The sequence below is a fragment of the Pempheris klunzingeri genome, chromosome 12 (genome assembly GCF_042242105.1).
Source record: "Pempheris klunzingeri isolate RE-2024b chromosome 12, fPemKlu1.hap1, whole genome shotgun sequence".
Lineage (NCBI taxonomy): Eukaryota > Metazoa > Chordata > Actinopteri > Acropomatiformes > Pempheridae > Pempheris > Pempheris klunzingeri.
This window is the reverse complement of record NC_092023.1, coordinates 5640019-5665755: the sequence shown is the minus strand read 5'-3', so window position 1 is coordinate 5665755 and position 25737 is coordinate 5640019. Positions and strand designations below refer to the sequence as shown.

General features: G+C 39.8%; 2 protein-coding genes across 2 annotated transcripts; one reads left to right on the top strand and one right to left on the bottom strand.

The window, feature by feature from the left end:
* Positions 1-460: 460 nt before the first annotated feature.
* chst3a (carbohydrate (chondroitin 6) sulfotransferase 3a) lies at positions 461-3509 on the bottom strand. The gene is made up of 3 exons (XM_070841473.1): positions 3379-3509; positions 1761-2306; positions 461-1157 (listed from the first exon to the last, which is right to left on the bottom strand). Exons 1-3 carry the CDS (start codon positions 3486-3488, stop codon positions 461-463), a joined length of 1353 nt encoding a protein of 450 aa, XP_070697574.1. The 5' UTR covers positions 3489-3509.
* Positions 3510-12005: 8496 nt separating this feature from the next.
* Positions 12006-23818, top strand: cdhr1a (cadherin-related family member 1a). The gene is made up of 17 exons (XM_070841439.1): positions 12006-12084; positions 12730-12825; positions 13337-13482; positions 13583-13633; positions 13758-13847; positions 14008-14094; positions 14703-14819; positions 15240-15383; positions 16537-16615; positions 16692-16792; positions 17174-17377; positions 18091-18243; positions 18351-18515; positions 19611-19678; positions 21168-21396; positions 21496-21753; positions 23267-23818. Exons 1-17 carry the CDS (start codon positions 12006-12008, stop codon positions 23816-23818), a joined length of 2619 nt encoding a protein of 872 aa, XP_070697540.1.
* The last annotated feature ends 1919 nt before the right edge of the window (positions 23819-25737 follow it).

The following is a 25737-nucleotide window of genomic DNA, read 5'->3' as shown; positions in this document are numbered from 1 at the left end:
GGACTAACATCATAAACCCTGTGAACAGAAACATCCTCTCTTTCAGTCATACAAACACAAACCACTTTCACTTTACACTGTAGTGTATCCCTGAAAATCCAAACATGATTCATTACCAATAAGATTTTACATAATAATCTTCTATAAGTCAGGCTTGAAATGTATGCTTGCTTCATTTTAAATGAAATACAGAGCGGAACATAAAGCTTAAATACCAGGCTTCTCCGTGAACACAGTAGGCAAATAAATACTTCTTTTTTATCAAGTGGCTCTTCATTGTTACAATGAGGCACATCATTGGTGAGTATGAATATTACTGTATGGCCTAAATCTTGCTGTTGCGTCTTTTATGGCACCTTTGCTTGCTAGTTTTGGTCTGTGCAATAATGGCTTCTCCTGGCTCCGATCCACCGTGTGCAGTGTTTTGCAGATTCACAGCTACGTTTTTTTGACCTTTAGATTAATGGAATAGTTTCTCCTCAAACAAACTGATGGACTTATTGATCAGTGTTTTTTCATCATCCACAAATCTGTACCCGAACAGCTTCATGGTGGGTCCACACACTCTCTGCACTACCTGAGCCAGTGTAAAGGGAATGCTAAATCTCCATTTCTCCGCCTGCTCTGAAGAGTTCTTCTGGGTGGAGTAAATCCCGCTGGCTTCCTGTGTGGTCTGGGTGTTCCTCAGAATCCACTCCCTAGCTTGAGGACTAAACGGTATCCCCGTGAACTTGTACATCTCCTCTGCCTTCTGCATGGGGTAGCGGGCTATATCCTCATAACGCACCAACATGTAGCGTCTCCTCAGCCAGCGAGGTTGGCTCAGTCCCACCTCTGCAGACATCCTAATCTGGTCGCAGTTTCCTTTGAGCCTCTTCACCTCCTCGTCATCCTCAGGCACCTGCCCATCCTGCGCCCAGGTCTTCCATGTCTTGTACTTTGAAGAGAAAGCCACCATGCGGGATGCTAAGATGGCCCGTGGATCTCGGACCAGCTGGATCACCCTCACATCCAGGCGGGGATCCTCCACCAAAGGCTGCAATGTGTCCAGCTGGCGCACACGGACAGTTTTAACGGCATGGTGTTGCTTGGAAAGGCAGGATTCAGATGCAAGGGTCAAATTCAGCGGCCCACAGCGACGAGTCTTACAGTGATACCTAAGACGAGATATAAGATACAGAATAGTTATTTTATGATGAATATCTTTCAAAGAGCTGCAAGGAAGCTATTTCAGATGTCGAGGGAGTAGATGTGTTCATTTTCTGAGAATTGGAACTTACAAAGCCTTTATGGGCACAAACTTCTCTTGTTTGAAGCATCAGTGCAAATTCTGAACAAATACCTGATTCTTTGAAATAAGATTAAAAGGTACAAGACATGGGAGATCAAAAACTGTGTGAAGTCAACTATGACTCCCAAGCGGCATTTCTGGACTGATTGTGAGTTTGATCTATAAAAGAGAAATGCTCATCACAGTTTCCTAAATTCTATAGTGAAAGTTCTTAGTCATGTTGGTCAGTCAACAATGGTGCAATGTTTCATTTCCCATTTGCAATGACGAAGCATTTTGAATGTGCTATAGCTCTGCAACTAGCAATGTAGACTAAAGCTCACGGGTGTCACACATTAACAGTTAGAGCAAATGAATGTGCCAAACTACAGGAAAGAATGACTTTACAGAAACTAAGCTTGAGTTCCTCTTTTCAACCAGCATTATAAGCTTGATCAGTAATAGTGAGTATCTAGAGAATTCATAATACCTCTCAAAAACATCTTTGATGACGGGAGTGCAGACAGGTTCCTCACAGAGCGACAAACTCGACTCTCTGCGGAAGAGAGCCGGGGTGACGTGGTCCTGTGGTGGGGGAGAGATGAACTTTTCAAGAGGGGAGAAATCACACAAGAAGAGCGCCTGGAGTACATCCCGGTAGATTCCTGCCAACACTGTCCCGTTGTTTGCCTCCGAGGCCATGGTCAGCATGCGTTCGACGTGCCACAAAGGTTCAAACAGGTAGAACATGTTCTCCCCGTGCTGGTTGAAAAATTCCCCCACAAAAGAGGAACCTGTTCGTGTGGTGGCCAAGAGTAATATGTGCTTACGGCCACCGCTGTGTATGTCTGCATCTTCTGGTTCTTCATCTTCTTGCTCCTCAGAGAAACTTGAGTAATTCCCTTTTGTGTCAGTGAGTTTAGAGAGCAGCATTTTGAGCACCGTCAGGGAGCCATTTTGTGTTGTGTTGCTGTAATCCAGTGGAGTCTGTGGGGTCTGCTGTGGAGTCTGCCTCTGGATCAGCTTATCAGAGACCCTGATGAGATACAGACACTTGATTGATAAAGAGAAATTAACAACAGATGAAGCAATATCTGAGATGGGTCTCACATTTTACATTTTATTGGAGCTGCCTAACAACAGATCCAGAGGATCAAGGCCTTGAGCTAAATTCCTTTGAAGGAATTGTGTGAAACTTTTGGAAATATGCTTATTCACTCTCTTGCTGAGACTTAGATGAGATGATCGACACCACTATCATGCCTGTGCATCAGATACGAAGAATAACTTAGCTTAGCAGAAAAGCGCAAAACCCTGTAAAATCACAACTTAGACTTTTTACATTTCAGTCTTGAATGAATTAAGTAAAGCAAACTTAAAATCAAGCATTAGAGGTTTTAAGGGGTGCAATGGATCACAAAACTCATGGTTCAGATTGTATCACACTCTTGAGTCAACTATTGGATCATTTTTCTGGAGACAAATTTTACTTATTTTAGTTAGAAACCACAAAAAGCAAGGAGCGTTCGTCCATGGTCTTAAATGAAAACAGCATTCAAGGTGTCAAATGTTTGAATAAAGTCTTATAACATCTGTATATAGAATATTAAATAGTGAATTGTTAGATTTATCCTAAGCTGAGCGAACCAGCTGCTGGCTTCATATTTACTGCACAGATATGAGAGCGTTATCAATCTTCTCATCTAACTCTCAGCAATAAAGTGAAGGAGCATATTTACCAAAATGTTATCATGCATTAAAGTTAGAAAGTTAGTAGTTAGTAAAGAGTTTCTAGCCACAAGGATACACTTCCACCCAATCTCTCAACGTAGATATTGAGACAGAAAATCAATTTTAAAAGGATACTGAGCTGTCTTCTCCCCTAATATTTTGTTTTTCATCTGGGAGCTTAGACTGACAGTGAAGTTGGAGGATTCAGAAGGCAAAGCTGAAAGAGACAGTGCATAGAGTGCATGTGAAAGAAACAAGGGGGGTTTGAGCTGCAGTTTCCTCAGAAGATATGACTCCATCCAAAGGAATAATGTTCTGAGGAATTACTGTGTTTACTTCAGCAAAGTCAAGTTACAGCTTGTTCTTTCTTCTCTTACCTTGATAGGATGTTGCTTTCCTTTTCGATGATGACCAGGGCCACGATACAGATGAAGACAATTGCATATTTGGTCTTCATTCTTGAGTCCTGGCTTTGTAATCGGGGCATCTAGACTGTAGTGTCGGTCATAGCTTGTCATGCAGAGGCTAAAGCTTCATTCTGTAATAAGAAAGTGACTTCAGTAAAGACAGTAAAAGCATGAAAGAATGCAAAATAGATGTTTTTTCCTGGTTTACAATGACACTAAACATAGAGTACATCATACTCCTGGTACAAAATACAAAGCTACTAAACCTGGCACACGTCCTCATCCTGTCGTCGATGAAGAGGATGGGTTATGCGCGGTATATAAAGCTGAATAAGAGGACAGTAATTCCTCGTACTGGTTTATCACAAAGAGAATGTGAGAGAAAGACAAAAGGGAAATTAATCTTAGCTCTGAGAGACTTGTGCTTTCTCAGGCTGTGACAATAACCTCATTACCTCAATACCTCAGTCATGTGATCCCTACTGCAGGGTTGCTGCACATATGGTGTGTGATAAGAAATATAAACACAATAGTCATTGTTTAGCCATCATCATTGTCTTCCAGCCTTTGTTCAAAGGCTTCTGGAGAAACTTCGCTAATTTTGCTTCAGTGCTGGTACTCCTGTCTGCTTCTGGGGGCCGTCCATTCAACATATGGGCATTTCTTTTGTCTGTGTCCAATTATTGAGAGCTTTGTTCGTTGGTGCGATGTTGTTTGCATGCTAACCGCAGGGATATGTGGCTTTTAAGAGAAAGTCCACACGTCACAGCCCTGGTCCGATATCAAAATAACATGCAGTCACAGTGGCATTGATCTGAAAACTCAGAAATGCTCAGCAGTTTGTACAACTCACACATATCGTAAACTTGTTAGTCTCGTTTCTTAGAATTACAGAAAAAAACAGCGTTGCTTTTCGGAAGGGCTGGGGTCAGGATGAAGAGGAAGACGGATGAGTTAGAGGGGGTTGGTGTAACCAGGGCTGGTTTTCAATTCCAATAAACACAGAGGAAGACGACTAAGTAAACATGAGGCCACTTTCAGAACTCAACAAGTCAGTCGAGCCTCGACACGTTTATATTCTCAGGTAATCTTTGATGCTGCCATTCAAGAATCTGATTGTTTATCAGAGCACAGGGCAGGTCTGAGTTTGGCAGTATCCAAGAAGATCTTGCGTCATAAACCGTAGTAGCATCCATTGGGAGTATTGCGTTACCCTGCATGTTAATAGGCTATTCAGGCAATAAGTCAGGAAGACAGCCAACGCTTATGCAGCCGTACCAGCACCCATTGGTGTCACATTCCTCTTCTAAAAGACTTTTGAACAAATTACCTATTTTGACATTGAATTTCAAAACTATTCTATATAACAAATTTCTTAATTCTGAATAAATTGTCTTTGGACTCTTTTTTTCCATGTTAGTGAAAAAGAAGTACACACAGACCATTTGGACCTGTCAAGAGAGTGAATAATTTCTACAAAGCATATCATTAAGGGAAAAAAGACACCGTTTCCAAGCCGTTGTGGAGTGATTGTGTGCTCTGTAAGTAAATATCACCCAATTATCTGAGCTTAATACGCCATAGCCGTCAAACTGTCAGGCTGAAGCACTTGAGCTGAGCACTTTTACATATTCAAGAGTCACTGGAGCGTTTGGCAAATCTGACTATCTGCTCAAGCAGAAACACACATCACTCTATTTATCATCTCACTACAAATTACATTAATGGCTGCCTTCAAAGCCTCGAAGCAGCCTCTCATGGAGACGCCGAAAGCTAAATTCCCACTGAAAGCTTCGATGTTCACCCAGGGGTGATAGTGTAAACAATTAGCTGTTATAGAGAAATACTGAAAGCCGATATGATTTGTGTAGGTGTCGTTTATCATTTCCATGTGATTGATTGATTTTAGTTTGGACGTCATAGTATTTGCCATTTGGAAATGAAGAGAACTACCCCCCACTGAGTGTGTGTGTGGTGCTCATTCAATACTATAACAGGCACTTTGGGGGGAGGGGGCTTTCAATTCAGGAGCATTTCCAGCATCTCCACCATTGAGGCAGAATGAATACACACTAATAAATACTGCACACCATTCACCTCTCTGAGGAGGGCAGGACGCTTTCAAATGTTCAAAATCAAATCTGGAAAATTGTCAAATGAGCAAGTCACATCTATGATGGAAAGAGTTTCTGATCATGGTGGTCTGAACGGCACACACAGCCTCCATCCACATCTGCACTATCATCATTTATACCTGCATCACACGAGGACACACAAACATCACCCTCCTATCGTTTGACAGCAGCGGAAACAGTGGTGGACCTCATCATTACTCCTCATTTACAGCGTTTTACGCGCACGGCAGCAGGATGTTTACAAACCCTACCGTGCCAGCGGCTGGTTTTTCTTCTTCTTCCCGGCTCTGAGTCATTTCCTAAGCTGCGGAGATGTCCAGGTAGCGGATGGTACAAACCTTTAGCTGATCTCTCTCTGCAGTCGAGCAAAGCGTCCCTGGTCTTGTGAGAAACAGCAGCGTCCCCTCGTAGCATCTTGCTGCATTGTCTCGGACAAGGACACACTGCTTCATTGTATCCCCGGACGCGGGCTCCTCTCCTCTGCAGGATGAATGAGAGGCAGCGCGGCGGCACGGACGTGGCGCACAAACATTGAGGAGAACCGCGCGGTTTAGGAGTGAGGCTGATGTTCGCTCTTCAGAAAATCATCTGTGTGGTTAAAAAATGATATTCTGTGGAAAAAAAAAACAAAAACAAACGCTGTGCAACACAGGCGACTGTAGAATATCCCGACTGCGGGCAGACGGAGGCTCTAACTCTGCCTGGAAACTACTTTTGTGTTTTGGGAAACATCACTTCGAAACTTTTCCCCAACTTTCCTCGTGCGCGAGGACCACATTGCACGAGCGAGCCGACCGTGGCCACGCTTCACGTCACTGCTCACCCTGCGTGGGACATCCTGTGCAGACGAGGTCACGTGATCCCAAAACACCCCCAATTTTTTGTGTAAACCCCCCCTCCTTTTTTTTTTTTTTTTTTTTGAAGAGGCACACTAGTCCTTTTTATTTAGGGAACATGCATTGAATTACATGTTGTGAATTATGTTACTTGATTTAGTTGTCAAGTTTAACAGCCAATAGACAACCCTGTTAATTTAGGAATCATTGTACCATTGTTGTATGAGATCAGATCAGATCAGATCAGATCAGATCATGTTTTAGTTTCCTATGACCACAGACTCGTCTTTAACATAAACTAGTTTTAATTGTAAGACGTGAATTAACAGAACACAACAAAAACACATATATTCAGATGATTGTGACATTAATGAGACTTAAACATCAAAAAGTCGAGTTCTGCTTTAAGTTGAAAATAAATGCACTTATTGATGTTGTTGCCTTGAATTGGCCTCAGCGTCTCTTGTTTTCACTCTTTGTAATGTTCTTCCTAACATGTCATGACTGGAAACTTATCGATAATTAGAACAAAGTAATCAAAGGCACAGATGCATCACAATCCTTGCTTTGTGATCTATTGTGATCTTTAACACATTTTCATCCTTGGAGAATGAGACCTTACAGATGGGACAGTAGATCCAGTCCTTCAGGACTGTGTCTGCCTGCACCAGAGAGGCATTTTAATGACATTTTTTACAGAAGGCTCTGCTATGTGATGGGGTTCTGTTAAGCTGTCTATCAGAAAAGGGAAACAACACCTATCGGAGGACAAGCAGCAGCTCTTTTCTGTCATCACCCACTTACCTCTCATATTATTAGAATCTGAAGGACAGTCATGAACCGGCTCACATTGCACACACACATAAACTATTCCAAAAATGTGCACCTTGTTTCTGCATGACTCTTGTGATGATCTTGAAATCTCAAGAACCTTGGCGTTCTCTGATGTGGTCCAGTTTTTTTTTTATCACATACTTATAGTAGTCCCCATAGGCCTTTTCCACAGAAGGCACAAAAGAGACATTCCTTTTCTAATGCTCCAGTGTTTAGGTCCTGGTATTGTACATGTCATGTCCACCACCAGTTTCTTACCACTTGGAGGCAGCAGTGTTAAAGAATGGAGCATCATATCAGAGGGGGGCTGATATGCGCAGCACAGGCTTAGTTTTAGCACCAGCGGCTAACATGTCGTGCATCAGTATCACGTCAAATCCACCCACAGAAATATTTACAAACCTCATGTTTACAAACTGCAAAGTGATTTTCCTCATTTCAGACACACACGTTATAGTATAGATGATACAAAGTGAACCAGTTTGTACATTATGAACTACAAAATACATTCTTAGATTTGGTTTCATATACACATTTGAACATTATGTTTATTTACTTTTATTGTATGAATGGCTTATATGTGTTCGTATTTCATTTCCATATATATATATGTTTTACTGTTGCAAGCCTGAAGTTGTTAATTTCTTGAAGGTTTGTCTTTCACGGTGTTGGGGACTTGTGGATTACTTGTGGCAACATCTTCATAAAATATGTTACCACTTCAGTGAACATGGTCATTTCAGCCCATGATTGTATATTTCAGGACTCTCCATGATACGTGACTCTGTGTATTCACCCTGCAAGCACTCTCTGAGGTTTATGAAATGAAAAGGCTGGTAACCTACAGTATACTCTACATGGAGAGATTAAAGGAGTGACCTAGTTTTAGAGTGGACCAGGACTAAAAGCGAACCTCTGCCTTTGGCAAACCACACTAGAGATTATTAATAATAATCCAAAATGGTAAAGCTGAATTGGGTATCTTGACAACAGGTGCTCTAACAGACAGAGTGATCCCGTAGTGACACAAGTGCTGCAGGCTACAAACCATTCCAAGTTTGCTTTTCTGTTTTTGACTTGGTGGATCACATTTTGCCCAGTAAGGACCCAAATTTAAAAAACGATGATTTATCATGGCAGGGTTTTGTTTTCACCACCCAAAAACAAACATTTTAAACAGACAATTCTATCACTGCTGCACATCATGCAAACTGCTGCGGAAAATATTGTTTATTTGTCAGGAAATGGAGATATACGATTAATAAATGATTAATATAATGATACATTTGATACACACACACACACACACACACACACACACACACATATATATATATATATATATATATATATATGTAATGGGTGTATTTTCGGTATACTTGGGATGCTTGTAATCAAAAATGTTCTTGACGTCTTAGTGATAAAGTGTTATTTGGTAATCTACATGTTCACTTGACATTTTTATGGACCCTCACGTTTCAGAGACATGCACAGGACGGGAGCCAAACTAATTCTCCTTGCAGCTCCCTCTGTCAACATCTCTGCCTGATACATGGCCAAAAACGTGCTCTAAACTTCAACCACATAATGTAATCATAAGCAGCAAACCCAAATGTTGCTGAAGAAAACATTCTCATATGATAATTCCATGTCATTTGAAGATAAAATGTATTTAATGCTTTAGTTATTATCTTAGCTTGATAAATGAACTGACCACAACATAAGGTACAAACGTTTTGTTCAATTTAAATCACACCAGCATTTCTGTATGTATTTTAATAATATATTAGCCATTTGAGACACACTTTATACACTGGATAAAGCAAAGTTCTTAATGTGAGATGAGATAACAACAAAAATAAACGAAGGAAAACATATTAGTATCCACTATGTTTCATCCTCTGCTGCTCTTGATTCCTTGATTGGTGTTTGATTAAATGTGGATGCTAAACCCTTCAAGGGTGATTTCCTTTTTAAAGTAGGATCGTGGCTGAAGTGGTCCATCTGGTCACGGCAAAACATGATTTGAGACATTGTACAGTCGCGTCAGTGGCTGATTTACACTGATACAAATATTTCAGGGGACACTGAGCCTATTTAGACACAGGTTTGGTCTTGTCTATTGACTATAATCCAAATCAAACAATGCACTTGCAGCAGCAAGCTAAAGTGATAAGCATCTCCCTGGAATTTCCCAATGGGCATGCTAATGGCTCTGTGCCCAACAGGAACAAAGAGGTCAGCATGTGCCGCTGTGATTGAAGGCACGGGATTAGAAACTAAGAAGATGGCAACAGATGAGCAGTGAGTTTTTATCTGTATGATTTTTCACAGCGATCATTGCAAAGACACTCACACGTATCAGCTTCAGAGGCCAGTTTTTTGATCTCATGTGATGGGACACGTCTGAATGTATAAAACATTTTAAACAAAGGCCGTGTTCATACGACAGACGATGGCAGATCATCTGTTTGTGAACTCGTGTAATGCTGCACACTATATGCAAAATGTCTATAGAGACATTATGTGTGCTAATTGTGCTTTACATGTATGTCTGATGCAGCCTGTGTGACCACAGACAGGCCCTGTGCATTACAAGATGAGCAGAGATTAGAACACAGTGGGTTAATCTTTAGGCCTGCCATCTGCTAGGACCACAAGAATTAAAGCTGAAGCTACGGCCTTGACCACCAACATGCAGAAGTAACCTTACAGGTGACCTTTTCCAGTGGATATATTGTGTGGCCATTGCGTGGCAGTTATATTTTAGTTATACACATTAGGTTTTAAATCTGAAATGTTTCACGGTAGCCTACATGCAGGGATCTCTGCTGCCAGAGGGCACTGATCTCAAATCACACATCACTCACACACTCATCTTCCTAAATATGAATGTTGGTGGTTTTCACTCTGCATGTGTGTGTGTGTGTGTCATTCTTTTTGTCCGTGTGACTGTGTCGAGTTTTCTGAAAGCACAGTTCAAGCACTAAGCAGCCACTGAGCTCATGCTGTATACGGTACAATCTACCAGTACCACTCAGATTATAAAGTAGATTTAATTTCAGTATGAGAATGGACAGTAAAAGGTTTATTCAGTGTGTAAATCCTCTTGCATGCAATGTGCTTTAATGGTGTGCGTAGGCACCATACAATTGTTTTGTTTGTACACTTGGCATGTTTTTTTTTTTTTGTTTTTTTTCCACGAGGAATGGCAGAATAATACAACTGTAATGATTTTACTTTTCCTGTGTTGAATTTTAGTCCCAAGAATGAAAGAAAGGAATTCCTAGGTTAGAAATTTTAAACACCGTAGACAATAACAAATCATGTCGGATTTAATAAGTGTATGTTTACGTTGAAAAAGAAAGAGGATCAGTGTGTCTGCGGAGCCAATTCACCGTTTTGGTCTGAATGAAGAAAACAGATTCTGACAATTTAACTAACTTGCAATCTTAAAGTAACCTATCGATGGGACGGTGTTTGTTGAAAGATGATCCTGGTAAAATGGAGGATCACTTGGTTAATATTATATAACCTTTGTTTACAGGAGTTAAACAAGATTATCAAAGAAGAAGATTAACCAGCTTCAGTGCCCAAAATACCATTTAGAAAGTCCCAGAAAAACATGTTAAGTTAATCAGTGGGTGTTTTAATTAAAGAGATACAGCTGAAATAATAAATATGGAATAATATAAGAAAATTAAAAAGAAAGACAAATGCAACCATATAAAAAAAATATCAAACATATACCTTCTGAAATATTTAAAAAAAAAAGTCATCCAGCCTCGTTTTGTATTTTCATCCTTTATTTATATTCATCAGTTTATGTCATCAGTCCACACACTGACTTCATGATTTCTATCATAACATCCAAGCAGGACCTATAATCTCATCAGATCATTCTCTGCCTGTCATCTGCATCAGCCTCTGTTTTATGATTATCCTATAAATTGAGTAAATAATGGAGTTTTTTTTCCCCTTTTTCCTAACGCAACAGATGGTTATGGGGTGCATAACAGATGGCTCTGTGTACAATCTGAGTGAAACACTGACCAGTACAGTGACTGCACTGGTCACAGCAATTTATGTGGAACAGTCATAATTAAAGGACAGATCACAGAAGTTACGTTTCATACAGAATTCTCATTCATAAAGGAATAACACATTCTCTGTTATTTACAATTCAGTATAAACTGTGTGGTTGTTAATATATTAGACATATTAACAAAAGCAAAACATTACAATAGCTGATATTTATCAAAGTTCCCATCCTGATAGTTTTCAATGTGATGTCTGATGTTTGTAACTAACTAAGTATGACTTGATGTTTGTAAAGTAATAATATTCTATCACAGACTGGAGCAGCCACCTCTGTTTTAATAATAATAGTTAAATTTTCTTTAACTATTCTATATACTATACTATATACTATATACTTCAGACAGTAGCATCATCAGAAAATTGCACATGAGTATATTTATTGGTCATAAATGAAAGATGTTGATTTACATCAAAAACAAAAACAAAACAAAAAAGAAATATATACCTGTCCATCTCCTGCAAAGTTGTGGCATGTCCTTGTTTTGTTGTCCTGCAGTCAGACCGTCTCCTGTGGACGGGTGGGTGAAGAAGCCCAGCTGGACCGAGGAGGCCCAGGAGTAACTCTTAAGATGTGTCATTGGATTAGCATGCGAGCATCTGCCTTTAGCCTCCTCCAGTCGCCTACAAACACCTCGAGAGCTTCATCTCATGTACAGCACTCCTGACAGAGCTGTCTTCATGGTGCAGTTTCATGAGTTCATTCTTTAGGATGAAGAATGTAAAGATACTACATTTTCCACTGCTTTTTGTGTTTGTGCATGCCTGCTTTGGTAAGTTTCAGTTCGTACTTCTCTAACTGCAGTTGACGTGTTGTTGTGAAAGATGATCTGATCCTCTGTGTTGAAGAATATATTTTTCTTGGTTTGTCATTGAATTCTATTCTATTTTCAATTAATTATGCTGCCTTGCCTGCTTAGTTGCTCTTATATGTGCATATGAGTTTTTAGTCTGTATTGATTTGTTTGATTTATGAGTTTGGTTTCAGGTAATGTGAAATTAACATAGTTTTAAACTGTATTCAGTCGATTGTGATATCATGAATAAAAACAGCATTGTTTTTTGACACCAGAGATGTCAAGGTTATATATAGAAAACGTATCTTAGGATGTTGACGTAACTCACTTGTAATCCCAGTCAAAGTGACTGAGAAAGCAGGAGGGGGGGGGGGCATAAGCACAGTGGAGACAACTTGTCACGCATAGCAAGACTGTGTAACCTGTGTGAACAGTGACCATTGTTTGAAATAATGGTAAAAACCTAAAATATTAAAGATCTAGTGCAACAGCACTGGTCATACTAGACCAAGTAGGACGGTTGTCCAGTTATATTATTTCTTTTTTATTTACGTATGCTCACTTTAAGATGAATTACATACAATTTCAAGCATTCAGTGGTTGTTATGTCTCTCTCCTCAGCACAAGCAGACTTTGCCCCCTATTTCTACGACAATGGACCCTACAGTCACAATGGGAACCTGGCACTCTTCAGCCTGTCAGAGGACACGGCTGTCGGTGAGATCAGCCTCTGAGATGCACGACATTTAGTGTGAGCAGCTAATAGGCTGGTGGAGCAAGCAATTAACAAAATGGCATGTTTTGGCTGCCAATATCTGAGAGTCCAGGATGTTAAATAGTCTTTGATGGATGAACAGATGTTGTGTGGCATGTATGTACTCACACTAGCCTGCTCATCTGCTGGTGCCACCTGTTGACGTGAGGACATTTTGCTGGCTGTGAATGTGGTGCAGCTGTCCCTCTACACCTTCCATCAGTCAGTGGACTTATTATACTGCACCCTCTCAGTCTCAGCCTAGTTTGTTCCACAGCAGTGTTGCCCAAACAATGGGTTACCTGCTCTCTTTAAAGGATGCTTAATTTTGCATTTGGAAGAGGTTTTACTAGCCTGTTTTGCTTTTAAATCTAGAATTTAGAGAATTAATCTACATAAACATTTTGTTGCTGTTTTCACTATTCAAAATATGAACCAGTAAAACTTCTGAGGCTAACTGACATCTTCTTTCAGGTACACAGATCTATAGTCTCAATGGCACAGACCCTGAAGGCCAGGAGGTGAGGTACGGCCTTTCCTTTGACCCAGGGTCCAAAGAATACTTCAGGGTCGACCCCATATCTGGAAACATCACGTTGGTGGAACAGCTGGACAGAGAGGTGAACTTAGGGACATTAGGGTTGAAAAATTATCAATTTGACCTTAAAAAAAATTATGATATATGATGTTCATATCAACTTGTTTTCTGTCTCCGCTCAGAAACAAGATTCAATTGATGTTCTTGTCAGCATCACAGATGGGCAAAGCAAGGTATCGACATCTAGATCAATGTCTGATTGTGCCCTTTAACGCCATTTCTTAACAAGAATCAACCTGAAAAAAAATAAACATGACCATATTTAATGTAATTTTTTCTTCTTCTTCTTCTCTGTAGGTTGTAGAAAGAGTCACAATATTCATAATGGACGCAAATGATGAAAAACCTGAATTCCAAAACATGCCGGCAATCATTGATGTACTGGAAGTAAGTTAAGCTGAAGGTGTACGCTTTACGACCCCTATGTGTGTCACTCTCTTACCATACAACAGAAAGTACAGCATATTACTATAAAAATGTTTTCCATCATTTCTTTTTAAGCCCTATATGCTGTGACCTGGATTATCTTCTGTGTTGCACATTTTAGACAACTACGTCCGGCAGCAGCATCTACAAGGTCGAGGCAGTGGACAGAGACACAGGTTCAGGTGGCTCAGTCACCTACTACCTCCAGGTATCTCTCAGCAAAAACATTTTTAAAAAATGCTCCCAGTGTGAAACGCTAGTTGGAACTAGTCACTTCTGATGTTAATTTGCATGTGATAGAAATAATGTACGGATAACAAAGTTAAGATCAGATAGATTTTCTGATGTTCATGTCTGTATATGTGCATGTGCTTTTGCACGCTGGTGTAGTTGTGAGAATGGGGATTAAATCACAATCACATTTGTGTCAGGTATCCGAGGCTTAGAGGGCTGCTTTGGCAGGGGGTGGCGGGGAATGTTAGTTTTCACTGGACTATTAGGACCAAAGGAACAGCTGGCCTGCAGTGACAGTGACGAGCGAGGCAGGGCACATCTGGACACAGCAGCTTTCACCTGCCTGCCCTGTCCTTGAGCATATGGGCTCTTTACATCCAGATGGACAAAGAGATAGATTTTATATGAGATGTGGCCTAATTCAAATGGCTACTGAGTGTTTCTATGCAGCCATCTGACCACTTTTCATGATATCTCACGTGAGTGGTTGTAAATGGGGTTTAGGGGTTTCAGGCTTTTATGCATGTGACTTTATGTGTGTCTCTGTGTGTGCTTTTAAAACCCTGCTTTTGTCTGTTACAGAATCCTCAGTCCACTTTGTTTGCCATCGACAGACACAGCGGCGTTCTTCGCATCAAATCTGGAGAAACGTTGGACTACGAGAAAACAAAGACACACTTTGTCACTGTCATTGCAAAGGTAATGATTGTATCAAAACACATATAAACAGATATTTCTGTCGGGTGATAGTGTACTTAAATTTCAATTAAAGACACTTTGATGGTATTCTATTTAAGGGTAGAGTTTTTGACCACTTGTAATACTCAGCTGATAAGCAGACTGAAATTAAACATGCATTTATTTGGCTCCTTTAAATGCTTTATAGGAAGAGCTCTGTATATGAAAGAGAGATATTTCTGGCCATGTTTTCGTCAGTAGAAAGTTCATCCTAAAAAATAAAATGACATTTGAACATTTTAACATGTATTAATAAAGCTTTATAAACATTACAGATCATAAATATAAGTGCAGAGAAAATTATCTAACAAAAATACAGCACTACTGTTTGGAGATTGTGTTTAAAATGTATATTCAAACTGTACATTCCTTCTGCTCCAGGATGGTGGTGGTAATTTTAATGGCAAGGAGCAGTTTATGTCATCTTCTGCTACCCTGACGCTCAATGTGATCGATGCACAGGACACTCCGCCATCTTTTATTGGGACACCGTATTTTGGCTATGTTTATGAAATCTCAGTGCCGGTGAGTATGCAAACATCCTTCTGAACAACCTGACAGTTTGCACAAATATTCACAGTCTTTAAACATTAAGTCCTTATAATGTCTGTCACATTTCTTTTACCTTCACACTCTTTTACAAAATGCACTTTTCAATGGATTTTCAACATAAATGTGTGTCCCCGGTGATTCTAGAGACCAAGACCATACTCTCTCTTTTTCTCCAAGTCCATCCTTCATACATACTTCATTCCCCTCATGATATCATAGGGCTATTTGATGAAAATATCACCTCCTCTAACCCTTCAGCAGGCCGACTGTCCCCACCCACTGAAAACCTGAATGCACCACCAGTGCTTTTCCTTACTAACGCCAGCTCCCAGTGACATGAAGATATTATAGGCGAGAGCAAAGCACGCAGATTGTTCTGTTCCTCTAAAACATGTCAGCTATGAGAGCATTATTGTGTTTTTTGAACATTTAACCATGTAACCTGTTCTGGTAGGACCTTCAAACACAGGTATGAACTCTAAAATGATGCAAAATATAAGACTTTTAAATGAACATTGAGTTGAAAAGTATTTCTATGCTCAGTATAAATAAACATCAACAAAAGAGATCAAAACCGAAGGCAGCATTAGCTCCTATCACGCAGCATTAATTGCTGACATTTCACAGTAATGCCCCTTCTGCCTTCTTCATTGCTGTTCTCACAGCAGGTGAAAGCCACATAATCTTCTCAGTCACAAAATGTCACAGCAGCAGTGTATCATTGTGGAGAGATTACACATTCTGACTTTCATCCAAAGGGGAATAATTAGGAAAACAACCTTTTAATGAACCTTTGAAGACTCGGTGAAGATTGCACAAGCCACAGGGCGACTCAAGGTGTTTTGAAAAATCTTTCATCAGTTTTTTTCACAACATGTTGCAAACAAATACTGATTTACGTCATGTTGAGTCTGAGATATCAGAGTTGTTTATTGGCAGAATTAATAAGGTCTTTAAGAATCAATTACTGGAGAAATGTTTATAGCTTACATTATATTTTACAGTGGGCCAGATGTATAGCAGGTCATTCATGTATCCTGGTTATCTGCAACTTCTACAACTAATTATCTCTCTTGTTGCTCTAATGATTTAACTGTACAACCTTTCTGATGATTTTTTCCCCCAGGGATCTGAAATATTCACTGTTGTAGCCAAAGATGGTGATGTAGGGAACCCAAACCCAATCCGTTATTCATTTGACGAAGGTAAGTCACTCAAAGATGAGATTTCTTTTGAAATAAAGCGAATCCTCATTGGTCAGTCTGTTGGTTGTCTTACCAGGTCACGATGGTGTTTTTCACATCAATGAAACGACCGGTTGTATCACCCTGCTGACGCTCCCCATTTTTCTGAAGAGAGAGATCTTTAACATTAAAGTCAAGGTAAGTTGAGGTTCATTCATCCACCAACTACTTTCAAATACACTGGATGGAAAGAAAAGACTTAAAGGTTTCAAAATTTTCCATTGCTGTTTTTACTTTTCTGCTTGGTTCTACTTGTATGAAAGATTGTACAGCGTAGATACATTATAATACATGCAACACAATGTATTTTATAGACCTTGGTATTGGTACAGTGTATTCATAAAGGGATTAAAAGATAATTTTGACTTTAGATTGCCTATTTTATAAAATCTCTTGACTTTTTTGACTGAGCTGAAATGTATTTTTGTTGAAACAGGTACACAGAATATGCCACAGTTTTATCAACTCACCACACAAGTGATACATATGGGCTGCATAACATTTACCCTCTGTGTGTAGGCATCAGAAGTAAGTCCTGAAGGCAGACGCATGGACTATGGCGTGGCCACGGTGGTGATCCGTGTGGTGGACCTCAACAATAATCCACCTACTTTCTATGGAGAAAATGGCCGACAGAACATGTTTGAGTTGACCATGTATGAGCATCCACCAGAGGGAGAGATACTCCGGGGACTAAAGATCACCGTCAATGACTCAGACCAGGTGGGAGGACTGTAATTAGTATGGAAATTATACTCAAAAAAAGTCATAGACAGTTGCTGTTTTCATTGATGTTTCAGTGAGAAGCGTTTTCTTTTAGCACTGATCGGGTATTGTTGTTGGAGAGAGGAACAGTGATTACCCATTTTCTACCCAAATTGCATTGTTATCTAACAAGAAACTGATTTAATCAACATTCACTGTACCACAACATTGTGTTTAGGCTAGCATCTGCCTTTCTGTCTACAAAATGACTTTAAGCCTGCTATTATCACAGACAATCCTTTTAAAATTACATAAATTTGAAAGCAAGCCAACACAAAATAAAAGGCACTCCCTAACAACGCCATTTGCCTTATTATGCAAGTCTCTTTGTGTTTCCGGCACCTTGTGCGAGCCTCGTATTCTCTGATAATACTGTTACATCAGGAGAGCTCTCTTTGTCCAGTGATATTGTGTTTCACCGAAAGTATTACTGCTGTCACTGATATGCTATTGATTTCTCATACATTACTGTAATAATGAAAAGATACAAAGCTTTTATATTGATTGAATGGTCTATATACTGCATGGATTATACTGTATGTCTGCTTGTTTGTGATAGCTTTGTAACAGATGAAGATTACTATAAATAGGTTCACGCACGTATGACATAATTCTGTCATTTTCATTAATGAGACATTCTGAATAAAAATGATGACTGTGGGCTCTTGCAGGGTGCAAATGCTAAATTCAATCTGAGGCTGATCGGGCCGGGAAGGATGCTGCGAGTCGTCCCTCAGACTGTACTCAATGAGGCCCAAGTCACAATCTTAGTAGAAGACTCTGCTGGCATGGACTATGAGAAACACCATTTTCTCACATACAAGGTTAATCCACAATATATTGAAATTGGGATTAAATATCACAAATGCACACATTTCATCTGTTGTATATTGTTCTTTTTCATTTGTTTTAAAATTGTTCTCCTCTTCAGCTACTTGCAGTTGAGATCGATACACCTGAGAGATTCAGTGCCACCGCAGACATTGTCATTCACCTCCTGGACACCAATGACAACGCTCCCAAATTCTCCTCCGATTACTACATCGCCAGAATTCCAGAAAACTCACCCGGTGGCTCCAATGTGGTGTCAGTCACGGTGAGCGAGTCCTCAAACCCGTCTAAAAATACATGCCAGCACCAATGTACGCCACTCTGAGCTAAAGAGGAATTCTGATTTTAACAAAAATGTCCAAGAGGGCCATTAATTCCCTAAATGTAGATGTTTTGAGTGGTGGGGGTTGGGATAATATGTGAAAACATGTAGATAAAAGCTAGGCGAGGTAAGCTGCCAGATGGCTATCACTTTCATTTTGTTGTGTAACACCAAATTCCCAGATTTCTTTCTCCTAATGCTTTGTAGTACATGCAGCTGCAGCACAAAAATATGTGCAGAAATAACACGAGCACTTTTAAGGGCATGGGATGGATAGATAGATAGATAGATAGATAGATAGATAGATAGATAGATAGATAGATAGATAGATAGATAGATAGATAGATAGATAGATAGATAGATAGATAGATAGATAGATAGATAGATAGATAGATAGATAGATAGATAGATAGATAGGTATCAGCACCCTGCAGAGTCTCAAAGCAGCAGCGAGGCACACTAATAGTCCCGACCTTGCACACCACAGGGCTCATTTCCTTGATCCCAGGCAATTTCAATCAGATAAAAGAACACCCAACAAGTGACCTTGGACACATGGAGACAGCGAACGGGCATCCCTGCAGCGACAGACAGACAGATTAGCTGAGGCCCATGATGATGTTCCTATGACATCAAAAATCTGTCTTTTTATAGCTGACCTCTGTAACATCGTGTTCCAATCCAGCAGAGATTCATTCAGTTTGCTGAGTCCGTGGCAGCAGACAGTTCTTTTTTTTCTACTCATTGACTTCAGTAGAAAGATACGAACAAATCCAACATCAATATTTTGAGATTTATGAAAGGTAAAGTAAGAAAAAGCACAACATATTGGTCACTACCCTGACTTAAACCCCAAAGTAATGCCAGGAAATGGTGGCCTATGCCTTAGCTCACTGAGCCACATATTGCACTGTAACTCCTAAAGAGGAATTGAAGATTACGCTGACTGCTGTGAATGTTATGTTGAACTGACCCAATTTATGCAAGTGCTTCAACACACTTTTTTCTCTATAATCTGACTTTTATGCTTGTCTACAGGCCACAGACCCAGACTCGGGGCCTTGGGGTGAAGTGAAATACTCTATTTATGGATCAGGGGCTGACTTGTGAGTACAACACTTAGCACTGCTTTTCTATCTAGATATCTACATGTAATATCACACACAACACAGCACTAATGCACTTCCACACTTTGAAGGACTCACATTTACTTGTAATTCACTGAACAGTATCTGCTCCCCTTCATCCATTCATTGGCCTTCGTGTAGTAACTATGTCAGTGTAAACTTGTGTTTGTGGATAAAATCGTTTGTGGTGATGTTCTAGCAAATAAGAATAAAAAACAGTCCAGATTGATGCTTTTAGAACGTGATTTGCAGTTGATACACTGAGTATTTGTCACCAGTAGAAAAAACAGGCCACACTGTCCATATAAATACATCTAAGGCACATTTATATCAGGAAAATAGACATTGTATCTGAGCTTGAATGTGGCATTTTAATTGTAGACCATTGTACTAAAGCAAAAACACATCTGCCTGAAAGCTGTAGAGAAAAAATACCTTTCATATCAGAACTTGTTTTGTTGGTTTATTGCTCCTAAGCACTGTAGTCCCTCGGAGGATTTACTGGTATTTTCTCTCAACTCGATTTTTATTAGATTTCCAGTAAAAATCTAACCTCTCAGAAAAAGGCTCAGTGGTCACTTAGTGTACCCACAGCTTGCCTTTACGTTCACATCATCAAAGATGGAGTCATAAAAGATCACCTGCATTTGGCACAAAGAGCCTATAACACTTGAAAATTGTCTGAAAAATTACCCTAAGTTGCCTCTTCGAAATTTTTGTCATGAAGCAAACCATTGCTACATGTCTTGGTTTCTGCATCTTCCTGATTTGATTGCTGGCAGGGTTCAAGTTCTAATCTGAGTTTTGTGGCAGTCTCTTAAGTATCTAACGACATTCAGATGTGTGATTTTGCTGATTTCATTGGAGCTCAGACTCCATAACACAGACCCTGATTGCTAGTTTGCGGTCACTTGGTTTGCTTTCCCTTCAGCGTACAGAGAACCCTGCTGCTCTGATCTTTGCCTGCTCTCCCTCTATCTTTGATAATCCTGTAATGGGATTGGAGGAGAAAATAGATCTTAGAGCACAGATCTTTGCTTTCCGACTACCCTGCACTGTGACAGAGACACTGTTGGGTAACTGGACAAGTCAGTCAGTGAAACAATCTAATTCTGCTCTCGCTCTGTATGTTTACAGTTCAGTCTTTCATGATTAAAGTTAATTGAAGTGGGATGGTTAAGTCATTCTTTAAAGGAATAGTTTTGGGACATTTTGGGAATTACACATATGCACTTTGAGAGTTAGACGACAAAATCAACACTCTTGTGTCTGAGTTTTAAGTAGGGAAAATATAGGTTGGAAAACATGGAGCATATAATCTCAATGGGCATATATCCTATATGAAAAATAAAGGTTTACACACATAATAATCATAATCAGCATAAAATATTCAAGACTACGCAGAAATACATGGCTCTGCATTGCTCACATATGGTAAATTCAAATTAAATTTCCTGAATCATGTCAGGTTCCTGATCCAGTCTGCATCTGGGATCATCTACACCCAGCCATGGGCGAGCCTGGACGCGGAGGTGAGGTCCAAGTATAACTTCTATGTGAAGGCAGAGGACGCAGAGGGGAAGTACAGCCTGGCTGAGGTCTTTGTGACTGTGTTGGACCTGAACGACCACCCGCCTGCATTCAATGACAACTTCCTCGAGACGACTATGGTAATTGGAGCACCAGTGAAAATAGAGGTATTTGCTCTCTCGTAATTTTCTACGTCAAGTTAAGTGAAGCTCAAGAATGATATCAATACTGTTTTGTCTTTAATTAATCCATCTACATCTCCACAGGCTGTAGACGATGATGCAGAAGTACCCAACAATGTTATCGAGTATGCCATCATGAAAGCCGAGCCGGACAACAACATCTTTGACATTAACGCTGACACGGGGGAGATCATGCTCAAGTCCTACATCAAGTCGATGGCCATCATTCAGAACATCACCAAGCAAAGGGACTGCACCTGGTCACTGGTGGTGCAGGCTCGGGACCGAGGCCAGCCGTCCTTCAGCACCACTGCAGTCATCAAGATCGACATCACTGAAGCTGTAAGTTGACACGAAGTAGATGAGGAGCAATATGTCAGTTATGCGAGAGCTCGTATTTATACAATATGACGAATTCTACCGATTTTTCCCTGGTTGTATACTTCATGACATATAGAGTGCAAAGTTGCAACCATAGTTGTGTAAGTGATAAAATGTCTCTAATAATAACACAACTAATAACTAATAAATATAATTATTTAATATCTTATATTGCTCGTATGTCATTATAGTTCTGTTTATGAATCGATATCTAAACTAAATATTGAAAAATACTGGTATACCTTCTTTGCTCCACCTAATTTCAATTCAACATAAATAGACATTTACATTTTATACTTAACAGTATAGGTTTCAGACAAAAGCATACAGTGTAACTGCACATTCCCAGTGGATAATTATCAATCATTTGTAATCTAATTCATGAATCTATAGTTTGATTGGGAGTGGAGCTGTGTTTTTTAGTTAGAATATACTGTTATGTGTTCTACTTACCTTTTCAATTACTCCCTACTATCAGTTTACACTTAGATCAAGTGTTGGAACATCTGATAAATGTGTATGTGGAAGTGCAGCTTTTCTTCACAGTAACTAAAACCAGTTGTTTGCTTAAGTAGCAGTTAGAAATTTGTAGTCACAGAAATGTGAATCTCACATAAATCCAATTGTCATGTTTTCAGATCAAATCCAGATTTTTCCAATACTTCATGGGCCTAAGGAAACGTCCCGGGGCCGTGTTTGGGATTTGTTTGACCATTGTCACCTTCGCCATTTCACTGACAATCTTCATTTCAACTCTTATATACTGGAACTCTGTGAAAAAGTCCCGCATACAATCTCAGGGCAAGATCAGAAAGATTATGAGGAGGCCTGTCCCATAAATGAAGCTTGCCTTGAGATCATCAGCACAGCAGAACTATTGTTTTTACTCTGTGGTACCAAGAATTTGTAGCAATGCTTTTTCAAAGGATTTTGTGGTAGAACAAGGGCAAAGTGTCTGTAAAAGAGTACAGGAGCACCATATAAACTGTCCTCTCAACTTTTTCACATATTGTTTTTTTTTCCATATTTTGATCTAGAACTCACATTACGACAGCCCCACCACAACCAAAATAAACAAATTAGTTCTGGTTTACAACTTCCACATAAATTCACGTGTATTCTTAGATGCTGGATGGTCTCAGCTCGTGGTTTCCCAGTCAACCTCTCTGATCTTGTCTTGACAAAATATGAAACAGTAGAACAATGAAACAAAGTATAGTCATTTTCAGCATATTTAGATTGCAAGAAACCCTCCATAAAAACAAAAATGTATTATTTACGCAAACAGTATTAAAGCAGAACATATGCAATAATCTAATCCTGGATTTTAGAGATTTTAGAGATATTTTTGGCCAAACGATGAACACATGCCGTATTACAGTACATAGACAACACAATAGTTAGAAGTTAATCTCTGTGTGACAGACTATGCTTCAGTACCATGGATGTGAATTCTCCCTGTGCTCTTTTACAGACCCAACTCAATGGGGGGCCTTTGGGATCATTTTTGATGCAGAATAGAAACAAGCCATTGCAAATCGTAGGCATGCTTGCTGGTGTCATTAGTCTCATGATCATAACCACAGTCATCATCTCCACTGCAACATTCATGCGCAACAAAAAGTCCAACCGGATCCTGCCTAACCGCCGCGTAAGGAGAAGGCCACGGAATCAGCACACCTGGAATTTCAAAAGCCCCTTCAAGAAACCAGAAACACCTGGAGAGAAATTCAAAGTAGAGGAGGAAGAGCAGAGGCCGGAGGTCATCGTGGAGAATGTCAACTATAACAACAATGTGAACAATGTTGTGAGACAGTGGCCCCTGCCTCCTTGTGCCCCATCTCTGCCCCCTCCACAACCCTCCTACATCCAAGGGCAGAGGCAGTGGGTGGCACCCAGCGTCTCAGCAGCAGTGGTGCCCAAACCTAAAAAGAAGCCAGTGATGACCAGACAGAACTCTGTGAACAATGCACTGGTTTCTGAGCTCAAGATCAGACTGGAGCAGAGGAGGATGCTGGAACATTAATACTGTTTGATGAAACAATCTCATTTCAAGGTCCATTTAGTAGAAGTCATGGAGCTTTCATGAGCTCGATCAGCAGATCCATTCTGCCCAGGTGCCAGGTAAATGTAGACGTTTAAATTCCCATTATTTCAAAAAACTTCAAGGTCTTCTCATCTATGTTACCGTACAAATGGACAAGGAACTGGTATTTTGTACATTCACATATCAGACTTCTTTTGAAGATGATGAAGATCAGGTGATATGATTAAAATCTCCTTAACAGCTACTAAAGGGACCTTAAACTAAGATTGTTTTGTTGTTTGAGGTTTCCAAGGTCAAGAATGAAGTGTAAAACTCAACACGTTATAGTACTTCGTGTGCGTGTGTGTGTGTGTGTGAGTGTGTGTATGTGAGTGTGTGAGTGTGTGAGTGTGTGTATGTGAGTGTGTTTCAAGAAAGATTAAATACACGAAACAGCTTAATTACCCGACATTATCAATAATGTCAAATTTCTGTTTTGTGTATTCAGATCATGTTTTAATTCACAAACATTCATTGTTTGTCTCTGGTTCAAGTCTCTGTCATATCTGCAACAGACAAATTCCACCTTTTGAACCATTCGTTGACACACTAGTGGCTTAAAGTTCTTCAACCCAGATCCCTTGTTGGGAACGAAGTCATTCAGATTTCAACAAGCGAGACTGTTTATTTGGGATTCAACCAAGCTCCTTACAAGAGATTTCATGACACTTGACCTGACTAAAGACATCAGCCGAGGGAGGCAAACTGAAGTCATCACGTTAGGACGACCTTTAATCCCACTGCACAGGTGTAAAGCACTGTTTAGAGCCCAGTTTTGCAGCAGCAGGCATGATATGTTTAATTTCTGATATAAAGGACTGTGTTTTATTTGTTTACTACCGTGTATGTGGTGTCCTGTACCTGTCAGGATTTTACTACCAATAAAAGAACATCATTTGTAATTTGAACAGTGGTGTAAGAAGTATTTAGGTTGTCGTTCTCAAGTAAAAGTAGCAACCACAGTGCCGCAAAACCACAGGATTCAAAATTTTACTCAAGCAAAAAACACAAAAGTGGCAGCAACAAAATAGTGCTCAGTACTGCAGTGTTATATTATTATATTATAAATTATATATCATTACTGACACATTAACATGTAAGCAGTAATGATGTTGATGATGTTGAACTATTTTATAAACTTTAAGGTAGTTTCATCTATAATTATGCACATGTTTTTGTAAATTGATAATGTGTTTTTTATGTCAAATCTTAATTGGAAAAGTTCAGCGGTTGAAATAATTATTCTAGTATAAAGTATACGTCCCTAAAAGTTTTTGACTAAATGTACTTCCAGCTAGTGTTAGTTAGATGAATCTGCAGCTGCATTATAGACACCAACAAGTAGATAAATGATGTTGTTTGTGCTCTCTCGCAGTTGATTATGCAGATATTTGGGCTGTGGCCTATCTGGTCACAACCAGTTTTGACCGTCCAGGATTAGAACATACTGAGTCCAGGACAGTCAGATCATTAGACTGCGGCAATTAGATTAAGACCAACACCTCCTTGATGAGTCTGCAAATATACTCTACTGACCCCTTCTGGAGACAGAGGAGCTGCTTGAGCACAATCCCCAGGTGAAGGACAAAGACGGAGTGTGAAACGGTCTGAGATCACTGTTTACAAATCCCCAAACGAAACTATAAAGACTAAAACTGAAGCTTTTACGGCCTTAAGGGAGATTTTGCTGAAACATATCGTTCCTTCCTACCAACAAAGTAGAGGAAAGGAGTTGCAAGTATTAAGCTATTGCAAAACTTGAATGTAGAACAACAGGCTATAGCATAGCATAGCATAGCATAGCATAGCATAGTATAGTATAGTATGGGAATTAGAATGAGATGTATGAAGAAAGCCTT

Coding starts and splice junctions, on each gene's coding strand:
- chst3a (XM_070841473.1), bottom strand. CDS start 3,488: ATGCCCCGATTACAAAGCCAGGACTCAAGAATGAAGACCAAATATGCA. Junction 2,307..3,378: donor GAAAGCAACATCCTATCAAG/GTAAGAGAAGAA, acceptor GTATCTCATCAG/GGTCTCTGATAAGCTGATCC. Junction 1,158..1,760: donor ATCAAAGATGTTTTTGAGAG/GTATTATGAATT, acceptor ATCTCGTCTTAG/GTATCACTGTAAGACTCGTC.
- cdhr1a (XM_070841439.1), top strand. CDS start 12,006: ATGAGTTCATTCTTTAGGATGAAGAATGTAAAGATACTACATTTTCCA. Junction 13,634..13,757: donor TCACAGATGGGCAAAGCAAG/GTATCGACATCT, acceptor TCTTCTCTGTAG/GTTGTAGAAAGAGTCACAAT. Junction 17,378..18,090: donor CCGTCAATGACTCAGACCAG/GTGGGAGGACTG, acceptor GGGCTCTTGCAG/GGTGCAAATGCTAAATTCAA.